The 26,888-nt window shown below is 63.1% G+C and overlaps 2 protein-coding genes and 1 pseudogene across 3 annotated transcripts; 1 reads left to right on the top strand and 2 right to left on the bottom strand.

Annotated features, from left to right (window-relative positions):
* Positions 1-1,657: 1,657 nt before the first annotated feature.
* On the bottom strand, positions 1,658-16,705 carry EFNA2 (ephrin A2). Its single transcript, XM_060006514.1, has 4 exons — positions 16,563-16,705; positions 5,873-6,186; positions 3,750-3,815; positions 1,658-3,089 (listed from the first exon to the last, which is right to left on the bottom strand). Exons 1-4 carry the CDS (start codon positions 16,703-16,705, stop codon positions 2,968-2,970), a joined length of 645 nt encoding a protein of 214 aa, XP_059862497.1. The 3' UTR covers positions 1,658-2,967.
* On the top strand, positions 6,849-6,942 carry LOC132423799 (small nucleolar RNA U3; annotated as a pseudogene).
* A 7,125-nt stretch (positions 16,706-23,830) lies between the features above and the next one.
* On the bottom strand, positions 23,831-26,282 carry FAM174C (family with sequence similarity 174 member C). Of its 2 annotated transcripts, XR_011246385.1 has the most exons (4): positions 25,976-26,282; positions 24,935-25,105; positions 24,738-24,854; positions 23,957-23,969 (listed from the first exon to the last, which is right to left on the bottom strand). XR_011246385.1 is itself a non-coding variant. In XM_060006511.1 (3 exons), coding segments are annotated over exons 1-3 (402 nt in total). In that variant the 5' UTR covers positions 26,260-26,282; the 3' UTR covers positions 23,831-23,968. The 2 variants fall into 2 exon arrangements, 1 of the variants encoding a protein (XP_059862494.1); XM_060006511.1 differs by lacking the exon at positions 24,935-25,105 and having other exon boundaries at positions 23,831-23,969.
* Positions 26,283-26,888: the final 606 nt, after the last annotated feature.

The raw sequence follows: 26,888 nt of genomic DNA, 5'->3' as shown, positions 1-26,888 counted from the left end.
AGGGACATGTACCCCTTATGAAAGGGCTGGGGGAGAGAGTCAAGCAGTGGTCTGCAGAAAGGGCACACCAGATAGGGGGGGAACAGCATGTGCAAAGGCCCCGCGGTGGGAATAGAGCTATTTTTATACTTACCCATCCAAGGTCACCTTTTTGTGTTAAAATTTTGTCTCAAAAGTCCTCAGAATAGCTAAAAGGAAAAAACCCAAATGTCCATAAAAGAGTGAATGGGCAGAAAGTCATCCCTCCACACACGGGAACATCACTCAGCCATGAAAAGGACAGAAGCCCTGACGTTCCTACAACGTGGGCGGACCCTGAGAACACGATGCTCAGTGAGAGAAGCCAGACACAGAAGGACACGCAGTGTGTGATTCCATTGATGAGAGACGTCCAGAACAGGCTGATCCAGAGGTACAGAGAGTGGCTTCCTAGTTGTCAGGCAGTGGGGAGGGGGAGGGGGCTTCTTTTTGGGGTGATGGAATGTTCTGGAATTAGATAGTGGTGATGGTTGCACACCCTGTGAATGGATAAAAATTGTGGAATCGTACTTTAAACGGATGGATTGTGTGGTATGTGAACTATATCTCAATAACATTTTTTTAAATAACAAAATCAAAGTTAGCTGCTACGATTCTGCCCCACGACCCCTGCATTTAATCCTCGCCTTCCAGTTTCCTCTGTCCCCGTGGTCGAGTTGGGGTGTTTGAGCAAGGGGTCTCAGGGGGGTGGACATAGGGGGGCCTCCTCCCTCTCTGAGCCTCGGGGTCCTCTCCACAGAGTGGGGGGATCCCTCGGCTCTCCCTCCATGGTGCTCGGCAGTGGCCACCCTCCGTCCCACTGCTGCTGGGCAGGGCAGGCGGGGCGCACACAGGGGTCTTTGTGCCGCTTCCTGGCCTCATTAAGAGGCAGCCCCCGTCGCTGGACCCAGCACGACCGAATTAATTAGCTGAGAGCCTTCCCTCTCAGCTAATTGTGCCCGGGACACCGCAGTCCCTGCGGGTGGCACTGAGGCAAGGAGCAGCCCCGAGGCCCCAGTCTCTCCGCCCTGTTCTGTGCCTCTCCGGGGCCAGGCTGGGGTGAAGGCCCCTGGGAGCCCAGAAGACTCTGACACATGTCTTTTGGAAAGCCAGGAGGGAATTCGAGATGACAAACCCCCACCCTTGCCTGGAGCAGTTGGAGAAACTGAGTCACCCCTCCACAGAGCTTGGCGACCAAGATGGCACCGAACTTGGTTGGATCCTAAAAGACCTGTCATAGAACCCAAGGACCGCCCCCAAGTGAGGACAAGGGTACAGGAGGTCTTGGGATGGGGTCCAGGCCCTGGACCTGGCCCTGGGGTCCAGGGATTCCCACCTGCTCAGGTGCATCGGGTGACACACACTTAACAAGCCCCTGCTGTGTATTCAGAAGCCAGCCCCCATCTCTTCCCTCCACCCTCCCAGCTGCCCCAGGGGAGAGGGGCTTGTTCCCCTCTCCTAGGGGTGGTATGAAGGGCACAGCACCCCATAAGATGCTCAGTTCGGGACCAGGCACCCCAACGATACACAAAACCAAAGGATCACAACCGGCCCCGGGGTCTCCAGACATTCCTTAAAGACACCCCTCCCCAGCAGATTCCAGACCCGACCTGCGGCCCCAACACAGACACGCGGCCTGGATGCTTACGCTTATTTTATTATAAAAAAATACAGAATCCAAAGTTGATTGTGATGGGGGGGCGGGGCCCGTCGCCAGCTCCAGGCGTGGCAATGCCGCACGCCCACGACCCCTACAAAAGTCCCCCACTGGCGTGCCCGAGCCATCTCCCGGCGGCCACACGCCATATATATTTATATATAATATATATAAAACACAGATCAGGAAAGGCGGGTAGAAATATGAAATCTGTATAAATGCGCTGTTTACTTCATTAGAGTGTTTTGGGGAGGGGGTATCTCTTTTTTGGTGGTGATGTTCCCCGCCCCCCCCGTTTTGTTTTGTCCTGTTTTCCCTTTTCTTACAAACATTATTAGTCATACGGTAGAGGGAAGGGGGTCTCACAGACAAAGGAGCTTATTTTGAAGTGCGGCTTCTACGCTAAAAAGTCTACCCCAACCCCCCCATCAAAATAAAAGCCCCCCCCCCCATGAAGGGGTGAGAGAAAAAGAAACATTCCAGTCCATCCTCAGGAATACAGTAAAAATAAATCACAGTATATACTTGCTGGCTCTATTTACAGAAATATAATGTCTTCTCGGTCTCGGGGGCGACTGTGTGAGGCTGGGGGGACAGGTGGGGCCTACGTCATCTCTAAGACGTTGTAATGCTATGATTTTGAGGGTGCCGGGGCTCCATGGTGGCTGCTGGTGAAACCCCGTGGTTTTCTGGTCTAGGAGACAATCACCAGGAGGGAGGAGGGTAGAGCTGGCAGGACAGGGGTCTGAGGGCCCCGGACCAGAATCGGGGGGACTCACCACCCACCCCTTCTGCCTCAGGCCAGCCTGTCCCATGGCACCTGGGGTTCCATTCCATGGTTGCCTCCACCCAGGACCCAATAAATGGAGTGACCAGGCCAGGGGTGCCCCAATCCCCCTCCCCTCAAGGGGGCCAGGGACCCCTGCCCCGTCTGTCTATTCTGTTTCCTTCCCAAAGTCACAGATGACAGCAAGGAATAAATTAAATTAAAAGCTCAAGTCTTTCTGATGCAACCATGAAAAATACACTTAAAAAGCAAAAACAGAAACCAACGTCACCAAGAGATCCCAGGGTTCAGCAGGTCCCCCGGACAAGACAGCATGGCCAGCTGAGCAGACACCCGGCCCCTCTGGCACGGGGTGGGGGGACCTCGGCTGCCCTCACCCCCCTCCAGCCCTGGGGCGGGTGGACGGCCCCCTGCCCGGCGAAGCAGCACCAGTCGTGGGAGAAGCGGCGTCTCTATTTGGTCTCGGAGGCGGGCCATCAGGGCGGGGCCAACGTCCCATTGGGCACTAGGAGCCCAGGAGGGTCCACAGCACGGGGACGGTGCTGAGGAAGAGCTGGCAGCTGCGCAGGCCGCTGCATGAGTTATTGCTGGTGAAGATGGGCTCGGGGGCCTCATACAGGGTCTCATCTGGGGGGACAGGGAGACAGGGGGGTCAGTGGCAGGCCTCCCACCCCCCACCCTGCTTCCTAGACCTCACCACGACCTGACATTGTTAAACATCTCCATTACGGGACTTCCCTGGCGGTCCAGTGGTTAAGACTCCACACTCCCAATGCAGGGGGCACGGGTTCCACCCTTGGTCAGGGAGCTAAGATCCCATATGCACTGAGCAGCCAAAAAAAAAAAAAAATCTCCATGTCACTGCACCTCCAAGGGCACAGAGATCTCTGTCCACCTCGGCGGAGGCTGTGCCTCCAATGCAGAGCATGGCAAACAGAAGGCTCCAGGCGAAGTGGCGAGGCTGCAGGACCCCCCTTCCCTATGTTTCAGGAGCTCAGAACACAAACCCGTTGGTCCATCTCAGAGAACTTCCGTGATACCCGCTCACTGGGTGAAGGGGGCTTCGGCCTCAGTGAAGCCCAGCCATGGACTTCAACCCTCATTCTTGAAGGTCTGAAATGGCCCCATTTGCAGATGGAAAAACAGAGGCTCAGGCAGGGCCTGTCCCAGCCATCGCTGAGGTTGTGGGACTCCCCAGGCTATGCCATGACCGCCTCCTAACTCCGCTGATGACTCACTGGGTTCTGTGAGTTAAGGACCCTACATGAACCCCCACCAAGAACTTACTGGTCGGTCGCACGTAAACCTTCAGCCGCAGGCAGGGTCGGTCCACAGCATTGGGGGGCGTGGCAGCTGGAAGAGAGGGGTTGGGGGTTAGTAGGGCAGGAGGCTCTTGGTGCCTGAGACCTCTTGGGGCTGTATGCCCTTCCCTACGCCCGTAACCCAACCCTGACCCCAGGTTGGGGAATCCACCCATAAAACTCCTCATCATACATCAAAGCCCCAGACACAATGCCCATGATTTCCCAGAAGTCCTCTTGCACTCTTCCCCTACCTCTCACTTTGCTGAATCCTAACCCCAGAGACGGGGGTCAGGTGAGGTGTCAATGTCACCCCAGGGCTCCATCTCACCCCAGGGCATCACAGGGCAAAGTTCAAAGGTGATGAATAAAAATAGGTGTGTTTCCAATCAGCAAAAAAAGGGAATTCCCTGGCGGTCCAGTGGTTAGGACTCTGAGCTTTCACTGCCAGGGGCACGGTTTCCATCCTTGGTCGGGGAACTAAAATCCCGCATGCCGTGCAGCACGGCCAAAAACAAAACAAAACAAAAATCAAACAGCCAAAAAAAAAAATCAGTGTAACCAAATGATTGACCAGGGATCAAAGCCCTGCTCTCAGGGTGCCTGTCGGCAAGTCACCCCCTATGTGGACTCATCTGGCCCATGGAAGTTGCTTTGGAAATCATTCTTTCCATCTGGGTGACGCCGGAAACCCAGTTACCCCTGGGAAGGAGGCAGCTTCCGGCCTCACCTGCAGAGCGACCCACACCGCCGAGTCATGTGCAGGCCGAAGTGCATTGGGTCCTCACACCTAAAATTCCACCATAGGGCTCCCAGCTTCTTGGCCCACTTGGCGGGCGGGGGAGGTACCAGAGCATCAGCCATGAGTCAGGAGGGAGGAGCTCAGGGACCAGGACAGGGGCAGGGAGGGAGGCCTGAGGCCCTGCGGATGGCGGGGCTCACACACGTGAACAGGCACGGGCACCCACACGGCTGCGGCTGGGCCTGCCCCCGCCTGTGCTCTCGGCCGGTCCTCTCTGCGGCCATCACCTCTGCCCGCCCCCCAGAAGCCCCTCGTGCTGGGAGATGAAGATAAAAAGCACGTAATAAAAGTAACATTCATCACAGAGATAGGACGAATAATTACAATAATTATCTTTATGAAACTCCCGTCTCGGAAAGAAAAATGTAATTTTTCTTATATTACAGAGACTTAATTTAAGCACCTTCTTCCCCTCCCCCACCCCCTTCTTCCCTGAATTAAAAAGAAAAAATCCAAATAGAGCAGAGAAAGGAGGAAATGGGAGCCTTGTAGAGTTTAATTTGACTCAGCAGGAACCGGGGTGGTGAGGCGCTGGGTTCCTCTCCAAAGCCCCGGGGGCAGACCCCCCTTCCCACCTGCTCCCCATCAGCCCCCAGGACGCTGAGAAATGGGACCCCACAATCCGTTGAAGTCTCACTGCCTCGGGAGAGGCATGAGTCCGATGCCAAGGTGGGCTCCCTGATACCCCCTCTCGGCAGGGGCGATGCCTGGACCCCAGTGTTCCTGGTTTAGGTTCTCAGACTACAGTCTGCCAAGGCCCCACTGAACGGGAACTTGAACCCAGCTCCGACTCTGCCGCCTCCCCAGACCCTGCCCTTGGCACTTGATGGGAAGAAAAAAGGGGCCCCTTGGGAACCCCTGATGCCCAGGACAGGTGGGGGCAGCCTATCCGGCCCCCCCGCAAGGCTCACAGCGGGGCACGCATGCGCAGTGTCCCAAGGCCGCCACCAGCCGACAGTGAAAAGCTCCTCGGGGAATCTGGGCGCGGGTGGGCCGCTGGGAGATGGGGGGGTGGGCCCGGGAGACCCCTGCCATGTCCAGGGTTGGTCGCCCTCACCCCCTCCCTCAAGATTCCACAGGCCTCAGTTTCCCACCTCCTGCAATGGGGGGATGGCACCCCTGGTCTCAGTGTGGGACAGGCTGACCACATGGTCCCAGTCCAGAGGCCCAGAGTCTTATCCAGAGGCCGAGGTCACAGGGGGGCTTGCGGGGAGGAGGGCGAGACCACCGGAGCGTCCGCCCGGAGACAGAGGCCAGCGCGGAGGAGGGCCCCCCACCCCCCGCGCCCCTGCCCCGCCCCCACTCACAGATGTAGTAGTACTCATGGCCCGGGCGGAACTCGAAGCCCAGCGAGAAGGGCGTGAAGAGCTGGAACTTCTCCGAGAACTTGAGCGGCCCCCCGGGCGCCGCGGGCCGGTTACACTCCCAGCGCTTGAAGCCGCGCTGCCGGTGGTCGCAGGAGGCGTGGCCCTCGCCGTTGACCATGTACAGCACGTAGTGCTCCATGCGCTCGGCCGGCGGCAGTGGCGCCCCGTAGTGCGGGCAGTAGATGTCCAGGTAGTCGTTGATGCTCACCTCCACCGTGTAGCCGCCGCCGTCGTCCGCCGCGCCCGCGTGGAACCTGGGGGCGGGGCCGGCGGTCAGCGCGGGGGTAGGGGCGGGGCCCGAGATGCGGATGATGGATCAGTGCAAGGGAGAAGGGGAGGGTCAGGGATGGGGTAAATGGAGAGGGGTCAGCGGTCAGCGCGTGGGAGGAGACGGGGTAGGGGACAGGAAGCACGAAGGCGGGTGGGGACGGGTCAGTGCAGGTAGAAAGGGGTAGGTCAGAGATGGGGAAGGGGGAGGGGTTCGGGGACCGATGGGCGGGCACCCTACCCACAGACAGGTGCCAGGGTCCGAGCCCACGGCCCCCTGCCTGGCACAACCCTGCCCCACCAAGGCCACAGCAGGCTCCTTGAGACTGGGACTAGCGCTGAGCCCACGAGGTGGGTGCTGGGGAAGAGGGGCTGCCGCCAGGCATTCTGGGTAACCACATGCAAACGAGCAGGCGCCACGTGACTCGGAGCCCCCCCAGTCTCTCCACCCGCTGCAGAATCCACATCTGGGCCCCTCAGCCGCAACAGGCCTGGCACAAGATGTCCGCCCCCCCACCAGGAAGCCCCTCTCCAAAAACCTTACTACTTGACTTCGATGCCCCCTCCTCCAGGCAGCCCCCCACGCCATCCCCAGATGCAGCCTCCTCAGCTTTCCTTTGCAGATTTGCCTGCCAAGAAGGCCGAGGGCAAGACTATACTTTCAGGAATCATTTCTATAGTTCGTTACTAGAAAGGTTTCAATATTACTCAGCCATAAAAAACAATGAAATTGAGTTATTTGTAGTGAGGTGGATGGACCGGGAGTCTGTCATACAGAGTGAAATAAGTCAGAAAGAGAAAAATAAATACCGTATGCTAACACATATATATGGAATTTAAAAAAAAAAAAAATGGTTCTGAATAACCTAGGGCCAGGACAGGAATAAAAACGCAGACATAGAGAATGGACTTGAGGACACAGGGAGGGGGAAGGGTAACCTGGGACGAAGTGAGAGAGTGGCATGGACTTATATACACTACCAAATGTAAAACAGATAGCTAGTGGGAAGCGGCTGCATAGCACAGGGAGATCAGCTCGGTGCTTTGTGACCACCTAGAGGGGTGGGATAGGGAAGGTAGGAGGGAGACGCAAGAGGGAGGGGATATGGGGATATATGTATATGTATAGCTGATTCACTTTGTTATAAAGCAGAAACTAACACGCCATTGTAAAGCAATTATACTCCAATAAAGATGTTTAAAAAAAAAAAAAGGGGGCTTCCCTGGTGGCGCAGTGGTTGAGAGTCCGCCTGACGATGCAGGAGACACAGGTACGTGCCCCGGTCCAGGAAGATCCCACATGCTGCAGAGCGCCTGGGCCCGTGAGAGCCTGCGCGTCCGGAGCCTGTGCCCCGCAACAGGAGAGGCCACAACAGTGAGAGTCCCGCGTACCGAAAAAAAAAAGAAGGCCGAGGGCAGTGTGGGACATAGGCCAAGTGTTCCCAGCCTCTCTGGGGCAAGCTCTGACCCTCCTCTAGCCTCAGTTTCCCCAGAGGGGGCAGGGTTTGGCATAAAGGATGCTCAGGCCCTCCCTCGCTCAGTCCAACTCAGGGGTGCCCTGGGTTCAAGACCCCCAGTTCCACCCCTTCCATCCTGTGTGACATCCTTCCTTCTTCCTCCAGAGCCTCCAACTTCCTGGTCACCCCACCAGCTTCCCCACCCCTGACACCTCCACCCCCAAGCCCTGCCTCCCAGGCTTTGCTCTGGAGGTCTCCCCACACTATCATGCAACCTGCACCCCTTTCTCTGGGGGGAGGCCCCTGACCCAGGCTCATCTGTCAAGGATAGAGGTCAGCTGAGCGAGGGACCAGCAGCTCCCCTTCCATCACTGCCTCGGGCTACAGCGCCAGGAGCCCCTAGACCTCCTGGACGTGGTGCCCCAGGCCCCTGTCATGTAAACGTGGCCTGGATCGAGGGGGGACAAGGGGGCCTCCCGAGAGGGGCTTATTAGCACATAAAAGGCCTGAGCATCAGAGGGTTGGGGGGCGGGCTCCCCCAGCCTCCTCTACTCCCTGTATCGGCCAGTAAACTGAGGCCCAGTGTGGGTCGGAGGCAGGGAGCGCTGCTAGGATCCCAGCCACGCCGCTGCCTCTGTGCCCGCCGTGCCAGCCGCCCCGGCCCATGGGAGGGAGCCAGGCAGCCTCCATGCCGGGTGCTGGCACCTGAGGGGGGCTGGATTATCAGATGGCATCGGCTGGCCCCCCGCCACCCGTGAGACTGTGCCAGGTGGGGGCGAGGGGTCCTGGGAACTCAGAACTGGAATGACGGAGACAGGGGACCAGCTCACGGTGCCTGAGTCTCCCCCGCCGTCAGCAGGGACCCAGCATGATGATTCACGTCTGTGGCTGAGGTCAAGGGCCGCAGAATTTCAGCATGGGGAGCAGGGGGAGTGGATTCACCTCCAGCCCCTTCCCTGCTCCACTGGGTTCGTCCAGGGACGGGGAGGCCACCCCCTCTCGCAGAGGTGAGAAGGCGTTTGCAGAATAAGTGTGTCTGGTCTCGGGGGTCAGTTGGGAGCCGAGGAACCTCAAATGTGGTTCAGTCACAGGTTGGAACCCAGCTGGGTTCTCAGCTCCTCTTCTCAAAGCCTCAGATTCCAACTCTGTGCCGTGGGGATGGTCCTCGAGGCTGATGGGAGAACTCCAGCTCTGTACACAGCAGGCACTACATAGATGCATGCGGGGCGGCCCTGGGTCGGGCTGGGACCCTGCCCGTCCCTCAGGCAGCTCCATGGCTGGCCAGGCACGGGCGTCTCATTGACCGGCCCGTCCTCCGGCCCCTTGGGCACAATCGATGCAGAAGCTGCTCCAGGCTTTTTGAAAAGTCATTTTCGCCCCTTGCCGGCCCCACTGAAAGCCCCATTGATCAGCCGATCGATGGCAGCTGTGGCCCGGCAGCCGCCCAGGGACCCAGCCTCACCCAGGTGGGCCCCGCAGGGGAGGCTGTGACGCGGAACCACGGGCCGTGGGGGGAGTCCTGGTCCTGCCCTCCAGCCCTCAGCGTTCCCTCTTGTCCCTGGCACGATGCCGAGGGGTGTATACTCAACCTGAAAGGGAACGTGACTCCACGCATGGTCTTTCTGGAGAGAACGGACTCCAGAAGGTGGGCTCCCCTTTCCTCCTGCCTGTCCCATCAGGCTTGCCTCCCTCCCCCCGTGACACCTGCACCATCAGGTCCCCCCAGCTCACTTTCTGAAGAACATCAGAGACTGAAGCTGCTTTGCTGCCTCAGAGGCTGGACGCCTGGGCCCCACTAGGGCGGCCAGACTCCTGGCCTCCCAAAATCCAGGGCTCACTTTTCTGAGTGTACATCAGACCCCGTGACCCACTGTCTCAAAGCCCTCCATTGGCTCCCCCCACACACAACAAAATCCATAGTTCTCCCAGGCCCACGAGGCCCCGTGTGGTCCCCATCCATCCCCAACCTCATCGCCCTCTGGCTCCCCCAGCTCACTCCCTTCCAGGCACACCAGCCTCCGGGCTGCCCCTGGTCCCACCCCAGGGCCTTTTCTTTCCGGCTGCGTTGGGTCTTCGTTGCTGTGCACGGGCTTTCTCTAGTTGTGGCGGGCGGGGGCTACTCTTTGTTGCCATGCGTGGGCTTCTCTCGTTGCAGTCGCAGAGCACGGGCTCTAGGCGCGCGGGCTTCAGTAGTTGTGGTGCCTGGGCTCAGTAGTTATGGCTCGCAGGCTCTAGAGTGCAGGCTCAGTAGTTGCGGAGCACGGGCTTAGCTGCTCCACAGCATGTGGGATCTTCCCGGACCAGGGCTCGAACCCGGGTCCCCTGCATTGGCAGGCGGACTCCTAACCACTGCGCCACCAGGGAAGCCCCCACCCCAGGGCCTTTGCACATGCTGTTCCCTCTGCCTGGCACATTTTTCCCTACTTTTCCCAACTCATCTCGTTTGGACATCATCATATTTATACCTTTAAGCAGCCCATTGTCTGCCTTCCTTGGATCCTGGGGGTTGGCCTCCTTCTCCGCCCTTTTCCCTGTAGCCCGCACAGGCCCTGTATACCGTGGTGCTCGATATATGTTTGCTAATCAAACAAAGGCCAAAGACTCGAGGTCTTTGAGGTGCTAGAGTCATGGGGAGCAGAAAGCTGCCCCCAGGTGGGGGCGTGAGGACCCCAGACAGGCGGGTCCCCAGGAGACGCCTACAGCCACACACACCTGAGCTCTGGCCGCCTAAATGGACCATTCTTCTCCCTTTCCTGCTCTAAAATAGTGGCGGCCTTGCTGCGTTGGCATTCCCGTTCCAAATTGGTGCCTCGCCCCTGCTCAGGGTGACGCTTATGCAGGGGAGTGGGCCCCCACCCCAGACAGAGCCTGGTGAGAGCAAGACAAAGCCTTCATTTCCTCCCTTAGCACCGAAGCCTGATATGCAAATGCTCCACTCTAGCGAGAGCGAGCGGCAGATAGAGATAGAAATTCTCACTAAGGGGTTAATGACTGACTTGGGATGGTTCCCAGACAGAGGGCTCCCCGCCCCCGCCCCGCCACACCTTCACCCCCAGCTGCTCACCCTGCTGGCCCCCTGCCAACGTCCACCCTGCAGGCAGCCCCCCCCAAAGCCCAGATGACCCTTACCCGCCACCGACCCACCCACCACCCCTTCCCCAGCAACACCCAGCCCGCAGCTAATCAGCTCCAGTCGGGCGACTGTCAAGTCATTAGATGCTAATAGCAAAAGCCACTAATTAGGGGTCTCACCCAAAATGGGGGTGGGGTGCTGTGCCACCTTCCCAGACTGGAAACTGAGGCACAGGCAAGGGGGGCAGGGGAGTCTGTGTCCCCCTCACTCCCTGTGGCTCTGCCTCTATCTCCCTGGTCTGAGTCCATGCACAGCTCCTACTAAAGGCGCTCAGACCCGCCAACAAAGATCCCAGCAAACAGCCCCAAGGCCCAGCGTGGGCCGAGCTCGCCCATCCCCGCCTGCCACCCCCAGCAAGACCCCTGCGGCCTCAGTGTCCTCCCCCAGCTTTTCTAGGGGCCAAAAGACATGTCCCCCATCCAAGGCCTGGCCTCCTTCCTCCTGCTGGCGGGACGTGGGGAGGACCTCCCAGAAAATTAGGGCCCCAAGGTGGTGCAGGATCAGCTGAGAAAGGACGATTATGGCCTTGTGTGTGGATGGGTAAACTGAGGCACGGGCCCCAGAGCTGAAGCAAGAGGTAAACAAATGGGGCTGGGTGGGCGGGAAAAGTAGGGTGAGGGCCTCAGGGCCACCCCACCCCTCAGGCCTTGGTCTGAGGCAGGAGGAGGCCCAGGTGCACGGTCCACGGGGCACACCTGCCTCGGTCACCCCACCCTCCTCTGCCCCCCGGTGTGCACGGTGTCCCTGATGCCCCTCGGCCAGCCCCAGACGTGGCTGCCTCTTGGAGGGGGTCACCCCACTGGACCCGGCTTCCTCATGACCACAGATGAGTCACTTTCTCTGGGTCCATGAAACGGAGGCCTAAGGGGGAGCCCGACCCACAGGGTGGGCAGATTAGGGGGTGCATGGCTGGGTTGGGGCGGGCGAGGGGCAACGTGGCCCAGGCGGTGGAACGAGCCCCTCGAAGCCAGGGTCCCTGCGTGGGAGGGGGTGTGGGGACAGGCACTCCCCCCAGGGCCGGCCGGAGCAGAGCTCGGACTCTGGCTTCTGTGCTCCCAGCCTTCAGCTGCGCGTCTGCCACGGGGCAGCCACAAAGGCGGCTCTGCCCCTTCCCCGCATGGCCCACCAGGTGGGGGACGCAGCCAAGCCCCCTCTGGACCCATCTTCCAAAGAGACAATTTCCCCAAAGCAGCACCTTGGGGGGGCAAGGCTGGCCGAGTGCCAGGTCCTGAGGAGGAAGAAAGGGGAAGGGGGGGTGTCCCAGAGTAAAGCTGCTGAGAGGCGGGACCCCCCAGCAGGCCCAGCTCGGGAGCGGCAGAACCAGCCGGCGGCCCTGCAAGAGGCCTGTCTTCCAGAGCCCCGTTCACGCACCTGCCGTCCCGAGGAAAACCACCTTTGAACCCATGACCTCAAGGGACCCGTGAACCTCACGGGACGTCTGCTGGGGGGTCCCGAGGTCAGAGACGGCCGCCCCTTCCCCGGCCCAGCTCCCAGGCAGGCTGGAGGGCCCCCCCGCACCGCCCTGCGTCCTGAGCTGGTCCCCAGCCTCGGGTCCTTCCTCTGCAAACTGAGCAGCCTGGGGAGGGGAGAGGCCCACTGCAGGGAGGGACCAGGGCTGAGGACAGGGAGCCTGTGGACCCCAGCTTCAGCGCCCAGGCCCCCCACAGGGTGGGGGCATCTCAGAACCAACCCCCAGCCCCGCACTGCAGTTCCCCCCTAACGTCGCGACTGCTGCAGATGTAAGGGCCTGGTCCCCGAGGCTCCCCCACTTGCCCACAGGGGCTGCGTCAGTTTCCTCTCCCCCTCGGGGGCCTCTGATTCCCTGGGGTCACGCCCATGTCTCGCCCGTCCACACCGCGCCCTGCTGCCATCCGCAGAGCTGCCATCCACAACCCACCGGCCCACTTCCTGGAGGAGGCGCGGGGGCTCCGAGCAGCCAAGCTGCCCACCCGAGGGCACAGCCGGGCTTCCCGGATCCCCGAGTCCGAACCCCGGCCCCCCACGGCCCCCCAGACCCATGGATTCTCACTCTCCAAGCCACCCCCCACCCCACCCCGCAAGCCGGCTGGTCGAGCCTCTTCCAAAGGAAACAAAAAAGCCTCATGCGGCAAAATATGGCATCTCCCTCTTCAAAGCCGGTTCCCCGGAGGCCTGGGCGAGGCTGGCAAGGACAGGGTGCCTGACATTCCCCGCCATGGGGAAGATGCTGCCCCAGTCGCCATCTTCCCACCCGGTCGTTTGAGAGGGGAACGTGGCTGCTGTCCACACCCGAGGGCAATCAGAGCCTCCACCCGGGTCCGCACCGCTGGGTCCACCCGGGCTACGGGCCCCCAACCAGGTGGGGGCCCCGGGGACGGCGGGTGTCCTGCCGGTGCCAGCTCTGAACCTCGATGGCCCCTCTGCACCGAGGACGGCACGGTGCCCATGGGACCTGGCCGCGTCCCCCCAGCAGGAACCCACCGGGCTGGAGGAGGGGGCGGAGGAGGAGTGGCCGGGTGGGCAGGGAGGGCAAGCTGTGTCCCCACTGGTGTGGAGTGTCTGCCCCCTCACCGGAGCCCCCGGGACAGCCAGAGCCGGGCCGCACACGCAGACGCTCTAAAGACATGCATGCATCCCACATACAGATGCACCTGCTCCCCAGGTGCCAATCTGCACACACGGATATACACACGCACCTCAGACACCACGTACATTCCACACCCAGACACACTGCTGCAAACATGCATGCACCCCGCACACGCGTGTACTCCAGGCACACTCACGTGGGCGCGTGCAAACGTCCAGGGCCAGGGTCGCTGTGCACATGTAGGCACACGAGCGTCTGTGTGGCAGGGTGACGCATGTGCTCCACACACACAGTTCTGCACCTCCCAGGGCCCCAGGACCCCCGAAAATCATGGGCAAGAACACGCAGCTACACGCAGTGACACATGCAGACACACCCTGCAGCCCAAAGAGACTCCTGGGTGCCCCCGGGTCCCCCACGTACACAGATGCACCCGCAGCCCCACGCTCGGCCCGTGAGCAGCCAGCCAGGACCCCCGGCCCAGTCCCACCCGGGCCGCAGACAGGTCCAGAGACACCCGGCAGCCAGCCCGGGAGTGCCCGGCCCAGGCAGGGGCCGGCCGGAGAGACGGCTGGACAGCCGGCTGGTCGGGGTGCCGGGGCCAGGTGGCTGGACTGGGCTCCACCCTTTGGCTGCGGCGGAGGTGGGTGCAGGGCTCCCTGGCAACGTCCGCCAGCCTCACGTGTGCAGGAAATACACGGCACAGCAGGAGAACGCAACTGGGGAGACATAGCCACATACGCATTACCTCGGCGCGGGTACCAGGCCCGGCTGGGCGAGGGTGGCCGGCCTCACTGCGGCGCCACCTGGGCCTGGCGGTCCCCCACCTGAGCGCACTCATCCCCTCCCACCCCCACTCCTCTGCTGGCTGCCTGATCGCCCACCACCCGAGCCCGCCCAGCCCTGGCTCCGTCCCCGTCCCCATGGTGCCTTTTGTGTGCACCCCTGTCTCTGGCACGGCCCCCACCCCTGCGTTCCCCGTCACCTCCGCCTGCCGCCACCACCAGTCTCTCTGTTTCGACCCTATCCTCGTCTCTCCCCGCACAGGCCCGTCTCTGCCCGCGGGACCGCCTCCTGCGTGGGGCCCGCTCAGTGACTCCACACCTCTCCCCGCACCCCCCGACCCTGGCAGCTGCCCCTGGGACTGGGCGCCCTCAGGAAATCTCCATTCCGGGTGCCCTCGGACCCCAAGGCCGGACAGCACCCCTCCTCCTGTGACTGACACATATCCTGTCACTGGACGCAGATTCCAGTCCAGACACCCCTGGACACGAAACCTCCTGAGGGGCCCCCGGGCCTCCAAGGCCCCCTTTGGAAGAGCCCCTGAACCTCAGCGATGGATGGAGCCCCAATTCTGGACCCCACCGGGCTTCTTGGTCAAGTGGCTCCCCAGGGCCCCAGACCCCATCGCAAGAGGTCGGGGAGGTCGTCTCCCACCAAGGATGCCCCAGGCAGAGAAGGGGGAGGAGAGGTAGGAGAGGAAGGCCCTGACAGCCAGGGTCTGCTCTGGACAGCAAGGCCGTCCCCTCGGACGGCTGGTCGGAGCGGGGCTATCAGGTCAGCAACAGGAGGCGGCCGAGTGGCCGGCCGGAGCCCGGCCCCAGGGGCTACCTCCTTCCCAGCCGAGATCCTGCCTGCGGCCCAGTGGCAGGTGGGGCAGCAGGCAGCCCCAACGACCCCTTTCTGTCCCCGTTCGAGGCTCCTCGCGTGTCTGGCGTTTGCTAGAACAAAGGACAGGCCATGCCGGGACGGAGATTCCGGAGCTGAAACCAAAAACTTGGGCCGGGGAAGTGCTGCCCGCTGGGCTCCCTGCTCGGCCGCAAGGAAGAGCCTTAATCAAACCCACATGTGACCAGTGGGGCGGGCCGCATGGGGGACCAGCTCCATGATGGCCCGGCCAACCCTCCTAGGCCCGGGGTCTCTGCCCTCGGCCCCGGGGCCCAACCCCACAGCCAGGCAACGGACGGGGGTGTCTGGGCGCGCTCCCTGCCCCCACCCAGGACGCTGACTGCCCTGGTCCCAGGCCTGCCTCAAATATGGCCCTTTATGCAACTTTCCAGCGGAGGATGGAGAACGGTGGGGGACACTGAGGGGACGGCGGGCTGTGGAAGGCGGTGCGGCTGGCGCTTGAAAACCAAGAGAAGGTGACTGGTAGCAGAGGGTCATGGGGCCGGGAGGCCAGCGGCTCTGCCCCCAAGTGCAGCCCGGCTGGCCTCGATGTGACCGTGACCCCGACCGTGGGGCTGACCGGGAGCAGCAGGACCCCGAAGCCCCATCTCCCACGGATCCCCGGCCCGCTCCAGCCTCCCAGACCCTGGGTGGCCCGAGGCGTCTGCAGCTGTCCAGGATGTGGTCAGTCACCAGCAAACTTTTCTCACTCGACAAACAAGGGCTTCTGCTGCCCCCCAGATGGCACTCAGTGCCTGACACCGAGGAGGACTGCAGGCAGGCGGGCGTGGCAGGCTGGGCACAAGGCCACCTGGGTCCCTGCCCCAGCTCTGCTCCCCTGGCCGTGACCTTGAGCCAGCCGCTCGGCCCCTCTGTGCCTCAGTTTCCCCACCAGCGCCAGGACAGGAGAGGACGCCACCTGGTCAGGACTCCCGGGACAGACCCCCAACCCCCTTGGTGCCTCAGTCTCTCTGTCCCTGCAAAGCAGGAGCCAGGGACCCCCTGCAGCGAATGTGGACGCCGGGCCGTAGGGAGGGACATTCTAACTTCCCCAAGTTCATCTGGGGACCCGCCGGCAGAACGCACTCCTGGACCCCTCCCCCGAGGGGCCACGGTCCCCCATCTCCGGGCGCGGCTCAGTGACAAGGTTCCCGGGAATCCCCACCAACTCTAAAGCCAGCGGGGGTCCCTGGAGAGGCCAGAAGATGCGGTGCCCCAAGTCCGGGGAGGGAACTCAGGACCGCACTGCATCTGAGGGTGCCAGAGGGGATCCCCAAACTCCAGGGCCGGCGGCGCGCCGGGGCACGCAGGGCGCCCAAATCTGCAGGCGGCGGGGCGCCCTGGGGGTAGATGCACACGGAGCGCGAGTCCCCCAAACTCTGGGGGCCGGAACTCCCTGGGGGCGCCCGTGGGAAGCGGGCGCCCCCACTCCGGGGGCAGCGCGCAGGGTCGCCCCGAGCCCGGGGCGGGAGACCAGGCTGGGATGGGGGCGTCCGGAGTCTCCCGGCGCCCGAGATCCCCGCCCGCGGCCACGCTCACCTGGGGTTGCTGCGGTTCCAGTAGACGGCGTAGCGGTCCGAGTTGGCGCGGGCGGCGTCCTCGGCGCGCGCGAAGGGCGGCGGCGGCGGCAGCGGCAGCAGCAGCAGCAGCAGCGGCAGCAGCGGGCGCTGCGCGGGCGCCATGGCCCCGGTCCGGCCGCCGCGCTCGCCTGGCCGCCGCCTGCCAGCCGTCTCCGCCTCCTCCGCCGCCGCCGAGCGGGCGGGCGCGGGGCGGGCGGGAGGAGGGAGCGCCGGCGCTTGGAGATCCCCAGCCGCCCCCGCCTGAGCGCGCGCGACCTCGGGCGCCGGAGAAGTCAGGCGGCGGCGGGCGGGGCGCCGGGGTCGCCCCGGGCGCCGGCCCGGCCGCTCGGACTCTGAGAGCGCGGGCCGTCGCCGCCGCACCGCCGGGGAGGGGCCGGGACTCCGGCCTTTGTCCCGCCCGAGCGCCGGGAGGGCCGCGGGCGCCCCCTCCTGCCGTGCCCCAGCCGCGCGGGGGCTGGGAGGGGGGCTCCAGCCCCCGCCGCGCCCCTACCTCTCCACCCCCCGCCCCGCCCCGACTTTCCGGGACGCGTCCCCCGCCGCCGTTGGGCTGCCTGCACCCCCGGGGTCCTGCCCCCTCCAGCCCCCCGGCCACCCCAACTCTGCGGGGCCCTGCATCTGTCCCTGTCATCACGAGACCAGGCCGGGGTCGCTGAGTTGCTCTCCTCGATCACCTCCATTCAAGCCACCAAGCGGGTCTCCAGAGCCTGGCCTGGAGCCAGAAGCAGAAGACACAGAGATTGCTCACCCCCATCTCCCCTCCCTCATTCAAACCCAGACCCCAAAATCCTAAACCAGGCCCAGCCAATGCCGTACCACCCCGCCCAGCCTGGTGAAGAGTTTTACAGTCAGGCTGACCAAAGTCCAAAGCCAGTGTCCACTGCTGCCACCCAGGGGGACCGCAGGGCAGTCACTTCTCCTCCTTGAGTCTCTGTTTGTTCATCTAGGAAACAAAATAGGAATCCTGACCTCAGCCCCTAAGGGTGCCAGGCATAGTAGGTGCCCAATACTCCCCGCAGCCCAGAGTTGGGTCCAGGCCAACAGCAGGTGGGAGCACGGGTGTCTGACCAGGGTGGAAGATAGGAAAGGCGTCAGGCGGAGGGTGCAGCTTCAGCAAAGGGCTAGAGTGCCTGATGGGTTCGGGGCACTCAGTGACCACTCCCGGAGGAAGGGGGCAAATTGCTGACTGTGGAACTGGGAGACTGTCCTTCAATTCTGTCCTCATTCATGCCATAGTCTCCCTCACCAGACTCTGAGTTTGTGCAGGTGTGCTGTCACCAAGTGCTGGCAGGAAAGTGCCAGAGGTGCCCAGCCAGATTCCACTTCTCTGGCTTTGTTTCACTGTCCCAGGCCTGGCGCAGGGTCTAGGAGCCAAGAGCTGGAAGGTCCCCATGTGAGGGATTATCCAAACTCCTCGCAAGAACCTTGAGAGGCCAGAGACCGGCAAACTAAGTTTCGCCCCAGCCAGGCGGGGATGGCAAATGCACCCGCCCCAGCTACACACTTCCGATATGCTGTGGCCATGTTCCACACGTGCCCTGAGCTTCCTGCTCTCCTACCGGCACTCACCCCTCTTTGCTTGGGCTGCACCGTGCCTGGGAGGCCTTCCCTGCTCTTCCTGTAAAATTCTGGTTCCTCCTTCAAGGCCCATCGTCCTCCCTGTACTTCAGTCACCCCCCCAACCCCCACCCCCAAGGTTCTCTGTTCTCTGCCCTCCAGAGAGCTCTGCCCATCTGTTTGGGGTGTTCTGGCTTCTGGGTCTTGTGCATTGACTGCAGGTGCCCAAGTCTGAAGTCCCAGGGCTGGCTGAGGTGGCTCTACAGAGGAGGGTGGGAACCTGCCCCCAGGTGGTGGGTGGGGCAGGCCCGGGAGGCCGAGGGAGGACCAGAACTGGCCCAGGGTCACGTGGCAAGGCCCCAAACAGACCATGTGGACACCGCTGGAGTGAGGGCCTGGGGCTCCAGCCACACAGGCCAGGCTCGGCCCGGGATGGCTGGTCTGGCTCTTTGGGAAGTGATGGGACCACTCTGGAAGGCGTGGGGCCTGAGCCCAGGAAGAGGGGCTGCGAGCCCAGGGGTGCCAGGCCTGGCCGGCAAAGGGGTCCACCCAGAAGCTCTCTCTGCCCTGGGACGAGAGCACCCTCCATGGCATGGGACCTCATGGATGGGTGAGGGTCTCTCCTGTCACACCCAGCAGGACTTGGACCCGCAGGGTTGCAGGGGTGTGGGAGACAGAAGGGCACAGCAGGTGAGGGGACATCCAGCAAAGGCCCGGATGGGTCGGCTCATTTGCATGCAGGGGCCACCGAGGCGAGAGCCGCCGCCACCGCCGAGCGGATTTGAGCAGAAGCTCCGTTTTCCTTCTGTTCTTGTCTCTCTCTCAAGGTCAGAGCCCGAGCAGGGACAGGAACAAAGGCGCACGTCCCCCATTCAACCTCCCTGCGCCCGCCGTGCTCCCGGAGGAGGGGTCCTCGAGGAGGGGAGGGGAGGGCAGAGCTGCTCCACGGTCCGGCCCCGGGCAAGGCGGGGACGGGGGCGCGGGAACAGCTGCCCAGCTGCCCTCGCGGACCCCTGCCCGATGGGTCCCGCTGTGGGCCCCCAAGAGGCTCTGTCGCCTCCCAGAGTGGGTGGCCATCCCAGCCTCCAGGCTCTGCCGGCAGGGGGCGTCAGCTAAGGTCAGGGGTCGTTCTGGAGTGAGCTTCTGCTGGAATCAAGGGTCAGTGGTCAGGCTCACTTTGGGGACCGGGGTCAGTCTTAGGTTCAAGGCCCAATCAGGGTCAGGGGTCACTCAGAGTCGACTGTCAGCCCCAGGCCCAGACCCAAGGCAGGGTTTTTGATGGGGTCTGTCCCCGTCCACTGCAGTCTGCACTCCTGGGCTCAAAGGTCCACCTCAGACTCAGGGAGGGTTTTGTCCGAGGCAGGCCCAGACCTGCCCCTAGTCTGTGCCCAGCACCCCTGCTCCAGCACCCACTGCCCACCGCCCACCAACCCTGACTGATCACCCCTACCCGCTGTCCCCTGCCCACCCCCACTGGCTCCTGACCCACCACTGGTCACCCACCGCCCACAAGCTCCAACACATCACACAATACCCATCACCCTCTGCCCACTGACCCCTGGCCCAGTGCCCACCACCCATTACCTGTCGTCCCAGCCCATAGGGTGAATTCCCAGGGCTTGGCATCAGCGACCACTGCCCCCTCAACCTTCAAAGGCCACAGCGCTTTGGAGAAAGCTAAAAATATGCGGGCAAAAATTTCTCATTACAGAAAATATTGGACCCAGTCCACCGCCCACTCCGGCTCGAGCGCTTTCCAAGAGGCGGGATGGGGTCGCAGGGGAGGGCGGGGGGCCTTGGCGGGTCTGGGGCTTCACTGAACCAGTTCAGAGCGGGTCTCAAGGAGAGTTCTCCAGGCTGTGACTGAGCATAAACAAACTAACCTGTCCCTTTCTCTTGCTGGTAAATTAAAATTCCCACCCTCGTGTCCAGTGTCCAGTCAGGCCCTTGAAACCTCAGATTCCTGCAAGCTCCACAGCCAGGCCAGCGCCGGACCAAGCAGGCGTCATCCCAGCTATTCCCCCCCTCCTCCCCCCTCCCCTCCCTCCTCTCCACCCTCCTCCCCCTCCCAGTCCCAGGGCCCTGGACACAGACCCCCTCCTCCCAGTGGTCACCTGACAGTCTGGGGGCTAGACCACCGCTGTCCAAAAGAACTTCCCACAAGGATGGACAAGTCCAACACAGGCACCACCAGCAGCTCCACATGGCTACTGGGCACATGAAATGTGGTCAGTGCGATTGAGGAACAAGACTTTAGACTTCACCTACGTTTAATTAACGTGGATATAAATAGCTAGTCATGGTCACCATACTTGTGGCACAGCTCTGGGTGGAGCCGTGCCCGAGTGGGCACCTGGACCGCCACTCTTGTCCGGGACCAGGACATCAAGGCCTGCGTGGAGAAGGGAGGTGGCGGCTCAGACAGCGCAGAGAGGAGACGTGGGCGGGGCTGAGCCCCCGGGTAGGATGGGGGATCAGGGGAGGGGTCCTGGGAACCCCAGGGAGGGCACAACTCCCTCGCCTGCTGACCCCAGGGGAGCGGGGGCCACGTCCGAGGGAGAGCACGTCAGAACCAGCAGAGGGGCTCCCACCTACAGGGAAGACGCCTGGCCTTGACCAGCTTCCCCGCCCTCTCCCGGCCCCAGTCCCCAGACGGAGAACCGAGGTTGGGGGCGAGGCCGTCTAGCCGCACAGCGACCCTCCCGGGAGCCAGAGACCCCAACGTGGCCCCCGGGCCGAGGGGGCTGCTTTGTTGCGTGTCCAGTGGGCACTCCCAGGGTGGGGGCTGGGGGATGGAGGTGGTGGGAGGGGCCTCGAGGGCGCCGGGCTGTTGGTCCGCGCGCCCTCACCCGGCGCGGGCTTGGGACCCGCTGCGGGCGACACCCGTGTGTGCGCGCGTGTGGACTTGTGCCCTGTGTCCGTCCCGCACGCCTGGCGGCCGTGTCGCCTGTCCTCGCAGCCGTGTCATGCCTGTGCCCGTGTGTGAGTGCGGAGAAGGTGCTGGAAGGCCTCCCGAGCCGGCATGCACACGCACACGCGGCCCTCCAACCATCCGGGCCCGGGGGCCTTTCATCTCGCGCTGACAGGCCCCTCTCCCGGCTCTTAGCCGCCGAGAACTTCCCGCTAATAGTGCATTAACCTTGGCGGGGGCTGCCAATTACTCGGCACTAACGCCGGGGGCGCGGTGCGCGCGCGGACGGCGCTGACAGGCGCAGGGGCCGGGAAGCGGGCGGGGCGGGGCAGGAGGCGCGGGGCTGCGGGGGCACGCGGTGTGTTCCCGCCTCCGGATGGCAGAGCGCCGGGTCTCTCCTGACCTCATTATAGTAATTAATGTGCCTTTTGAAGCTCGAGAAATCGCTCAGAGCTGTGGGAAAGGGGCGCAGATCACGGGGTGGGGGGCTGGGGGCGGGCCGCGGACGGTGTCTGAGCGCCTGTTAAAAGCGTGTCCCAAAAAAAAAAAAAATTGTGTCCCAGCGGGTCAGACACGGAGAGAGAGTGACAGAGAGGGACAGACGGAAACCCAGGGAGGCTGAGTGAGAGGCGGTGCAGATGGAGAGAGACACCAACAGGGAGACGAGCAGAGGTTCAAAGACAGAGACGCAGAGACAAAAAGACAGAGATGCATAGAGAGAGACCCACAGGGGGAACAGGTGGGGAGAAAGGGCGGCCAGAGCCCGGGGGTCAGGGGGCATGACATCTCAGGGCCTCCCAGGGACTATGGCCTCACTTCCTCAACTCTCCCTGGCTTCTGGGGACCGGCTCGCCACTCCGTACAGGACCCTCCCAAAGAATGGGGGTGGCAGGGGCAGTGAGGACTTCCTGGAGGCGGCAGCTGGGCACCAGAGCGGGGAGAGGAAGTGTGAGCAGACTTGGAGCAGGGTCGGGGGCTGCCAACAGAGATGCCCAAGGAAGCCAACTGGGGGCCAAGGCAGAGGACCCCGGCTGGAGAGAGGGGTGGCCAGCTGACCATGACAGCTCTTCCGCAGGAACCCGGGCTCAGGCCGGGCCAGGAAGATCAGCAGGACTGCAAGGTAGACGGGCCACAGGGGCTGATGGGTCTTGAGTGGGCAGCAGGCTGGGACCATCCCATGGTGGCCATGGCAACAAGGTGGGGTCGAGAAGGCGTGCGAAACAGGGCCCCCGACTTCGAAGTACTTCCCCACCTGTACAACGGTTTGCCTCAGGCCACCCCAAGACGACAGGGCAGCATGGTAGAGGCCGGGCAGCACAAGGCTGCCACCTGGTGGCAGCTCCTCCTAATGACAGCTTCTGCTAACGACACGGCCTCGGTGCCTCCGGCCAGCGGCCCGGGGAGACCTCAGGCTGTGGGCAGCCACAGGCCAGCCCCACCTCTCCCACTCTCCAGGACCACAATGACAGGGTGCGGGCGGGGAACAGGCCAGAGCTGGACTCCGCCTAGAAACAAGGCCCACAGAGGAACTCATCAAGCCCCTCACCAGGGATGGGGACTGAGGTACCCCGATGGGACTCAGGTGCCCAGTATGGATCTCAGATGGCCAGGATGGGGATTGAGGCACCCCAATGGGGTGCAGGTGCCCGGGATGGGGCTCAGGTGGGAAAGGAGGTCAGGTGCCCAGGATGGGGGTCAGTTGCCCCAGTGGGATTCAGCTACACAGGATGGATCGCAGGTGGCCAGGATGGGCAGTCAGGTACCCCAGGGGGGCTCGGGTGCCCAGAATGGGGCTCAGGTGGGAAAAGGGTTAGGTGCCCAGGGTGGGGGTCGATTGCCCCAAGGGGATTATGGTGCCTGAAAGGGGTTCAAGTTCCGGGGATGGGGCTGAGGTGATCAGGATGGGGGCCGAGGTACCCCCCATGGGACTGGGGTGCCTGGGATGAGGGTCAGGTGCCCCAGTGGGACTCAGGTACCCACGATGGATCTCAGATGGCCAGAACGGAGGCCTGAGTGCCAGAATAGGCTTCCTGGGATGGCGGACCAGGTTCATCAGTGATTCCACAAGAGGCTGATGGGGGAGAGGCAGGGTGGGCACAGGGAGCCTCGGGCTGCACAAAGCTCCAGACCCGTACACTACAGCCTGGGGTTCCCTAGGAAACACCTCCAAAATAGTGGTGTGAGTGTGCTGAGGCAGAGAGCATGGCCCTTAGGGGCCCCAGGCTGAAGGCATTATGGACCGGGGAGCCCTGAGCAGGAGCTTTGCTGGATGAATAGGAGTTCTCCCTAGGCTCAAAAACCATGACTGGCAGGGTCTTTTTCCAGGCAGGTGGGAGTAGTTCTCCCCCATCTCTTTGTCTCCTTTGTGGGATTCTTCACGGGACCCTCTGGACACCTGAAGATGGGACCAAATGGTCACAGGTGGGAGAACTAAGGCCCACATGGAGCCCAGGTCTGCTGCCCACCCCCCACCTGTGACCAGAGCGCTGGGTCTGGCCCACTGTGGAGCTGGGTACCAGCTACAGAACCACTGGCTGCCTTTATTGTCCTCAGCCCAGGGATATGGTGCTCCCAGACAGGCCCCCCAGCCCACCCGCCTACCAGGCCTCAGCTTGGGGCTGCCGCATCCCCACCAGGAAGGGTGATCGGCACAAGTCACAATGTGGCCAGGGGACCTCAGAGTTCTGCGTGCTGCTGCCGGGGACCCTCTGGCTTCCAGCCGGTATCCTGGGCGGTCTTGTCCAGGGGCAGGGCTGGGGCGGCTCCTGGCAGGCCGGGCAGGCCCCACACAAGCTCTTTGGCGGCAGGAGAATCAGCAGGGCATTCCAAGCACTGGGAGGGGTCCTGTCTCTTGTCCTTCCCACAAGGCCGCTGGAAATGCTGCCTTCCCGACCTGTACATCTGGAAACGAGAGGTAGGAGGTGAGAAGTGTTGGGTGGGGAGCCCGCCCCGCCCCCGCCCCGCCCCCGCCCCACTGTGCCTGTGCCTCTAACATGCCCAGCCCCCACCCCCAGCCTGCAGGCCCTGCCAACTCCCTACCTGGGGGAAAGGGGTGCCCCAACCAGGAGATGCCGGGACCAGAGGGATTCCCAGGCCATACCCGCACCTCCCTCGGGGGGCTTGGAAAGTCAGAATCGTCCTGTGGTCTCTCAGCTTCGGTGCCTGAGCCCCCGATAAGCTGGGGTTAAACAGGCCATCCCTCCCCGCTCAGGCCCTGTCAGTGGCCCTGAGCCCAGTGGCCACTGGGTCACCTCCGTTGTCAACCCTCTTTCTTTGTCTCTGCCATTGCCTCTGCCTGGGATGCTCTACCCCTGGCTGGGGCCGTGGAGAGGCCTTCTCTGACCCGCCCCCCGGCTTTGGTAGCACCTCGCAGTTCATTCTCCACCTCTGACGCTGATTTTGGCCTTCGGGGTCAGGCCCAGAGCAAGTGCCCACTGACTCAAGCACTGCAGCCCGTTCCCATCTTAAAGAAATGGGAAACTGAGGCTGGGAGATGGACGTCCCTGGGACGAGGCCACACAGCCTGCGACGGCAAAGCCAGGCCCGGCCACTGTTGTGTGCTGACCGCACTGAGGACCTCACCGGCCGACAGTCTTCCTAACTCGCTGGCCTGCTGACCCCACCCCCCAACCCAAGGAGCCCCTGAAGGTGTGTGGAGGGCTGCCTTACCATCTCAGGTTCCTTGTTTCAAAGACCGTCTCCTCGTCGCTGTCCAGCGATGCCATCTCGGTGGGGTCCTCGGTGTTGGCCAGGAGCCCGTACCTCCTCTGCTGCGGCTTTTTCAATCTGGAAGCAGACCCAGGCTCGCTCAGCGGCCCTCTCATGGCCCTTCGCTGGAGCTGCTGACACCCTGCCCTGCTTCCCACCTTCTCCGATAATGCTCGTCTGCTCGACTCCCAGAGTCTTGCTGTGAACTTTCCGGTTCCAACTGCGTTTCTTCTCATAATGGTCACAATCGTTATGAGTTGCTGTGCACATCTCCCTTGGCAGGCCCCCAGGGCGTAGGCCCTTGGGCGAGGACCCCTGGGAGGGGGGCGCTGTAATTCCATTTTACTAATGAGACGACTGAGCCTTAGAGAGAGTTTGCCAAAGATATCAAGTAGAAGGCTGTCGCGGGCAGAAGGCCCGGCTCCTGACCACCACCAGGGAAAGCACGGGAACCTCTGTGGTGGATGTGGCACGTATTCAGATGGGAGACGAACATTGTATACCCACAGCAGTGTCAATGCAAGACAGAAAAGGCCCCTTCAGAGCATCTGGATATGATCAGCTCTGCGTGACAAAGGCCCTCTGGAGATCAGCCCCAGAAAGGAAGCCAAACGGGGAGGATGGGCCTGAGGAGGGGGTCACGGGCCTGCAGGAGGCAGGGCGTATGCCGCGGGGAAGGCAAGGGGGTCCTCAACTCTTGGGGAGAGCGTGGGCAGAACCTAAACACTGACGATCACAGCCAGCTCTGGGCTGAAGAAACAGGAGGAGCAAGGTGCGGGGGCAGGCTCCCGCCGGGCCCTGGTCAGGCTGTGGGCGTTAACTACAGGAAAGGATGCGGCCAGGCCCGCGTGGCAGATTCAAGTTGGGATAGTGGGCGCTGCGCTCGTCGTCACCGGGCTGGGGGAGCCGCAGAGGATCCCGGGAATTCCCGGTGCCCTCATCATCCCGCAACCTCTAGTCTCGGTGGCTGCGTCTAGAAAACCAACCCCAACATCCCGAAGGAACGGCTCGTCACGTGATTGCATGACCCCACCCACTCACCACCCACGTCCCCACCCACTCACCACCCACGTCCCCACCCACGTGACGATGGCGAACCGCGCCGGAGAGGCGGGGCTTTCGCGCCGCAGCACTTGGGGCGCGAGACGCGCGCCCATTGGCCGCGCCAGGGCAGCGGCGGCGGCGTGCGCCTGACGCACCTGAATGCCCGGATGAGGAAGTAGAGCACGGCTAGGACGATGAGGCCCGTAACCACGTAGAGGGAACGCAGAAGCGGCGAGTCCGGCGAGCCCAGCGGCCAAGGGCGTGTGGTGTTGTGCGGCGCGCCCGGCTGGCTCCCGTTCGTCACGGCGGGATGCGGCGAGAGCGTGGCCTGCGCGCGGCGCAGTAACGGGGGCGTGGGGTCCGCGGCTCCGAACAGCTGCACCGGCAGCAGCAGCGCCCACAGCAGCAGGAGCCGCGGCGGCAGCACACGCAGCCCCATAGCCCGGCGGAAGCGGTAGCCGCGCCCCGCCCCCGCGAGGAGCAGTCACTCACTGGCGCGGGGGCGGGGCCAGCCAATGGCTCGCGGGGGCGGGGCCTGGCTCCCGGAAAGGCCCGGGCCGCCACCGCCCCCGGCCTCTCACCTCGCTTCACCCGAAGCGAGGAAGTACCCCGCGCCCCGCTGGCTCCGCGAGCACCCCGCCCCCGAAGGCTCGGAGCCGCAGTTCTGTGTCCCCGGCCCAGAGCGTGAGCACCGCGGCTGCCCCGCAGGGGGACTACGGTGAGGGGACAGGCGCGACCGTGCCCTGCGGGCCTCCCTCCCACTTGGGCCCTGGAACTCGCGTCCCCGCCCCCAGTCACCCTGGGCTTCGGTGACACCAGCACGGTGGCCCGCTGTCCCTGGCCCTGCAGGAGGGGAAACCTGTCCCGGCTGTGAGCCTGGGCATCCCGCCTTTGGCGGGGGCCAGGAGGGACCAGACACACCCCGTGGGAGAAGGGGGGGGTACCGGTGACCCGGACCTCACCCTGCTGAGACTTGAGGTAACTCGCCCAGAGCCCAAGGCAGCTAGAACCGGGGCTCAGCCCCAACGTTCTGCACCCCAAGACCAGGCCTGGAGGCAAACAGCCTGG

The sequence above is a fragment of the Delphinus delphis genome, chromosome 3 (assembly GCF_949987515.2).
Source record: "Delphinus delphis chromosome 3, mDelDel1.2, whole genome shotgun sequence".
NCBI classification, from domain to species: Eukaryota; Metazoa; Chordata; class Mammalia; order Artiodactyla; family Delphinidae; genus Delphinus; species Delphinus delphis.
The sequence above is the reverse complement of the archived record's forward strand: the minus strand, read 5'-3'. Positions and strand labels throughout refer to the sequence as shown.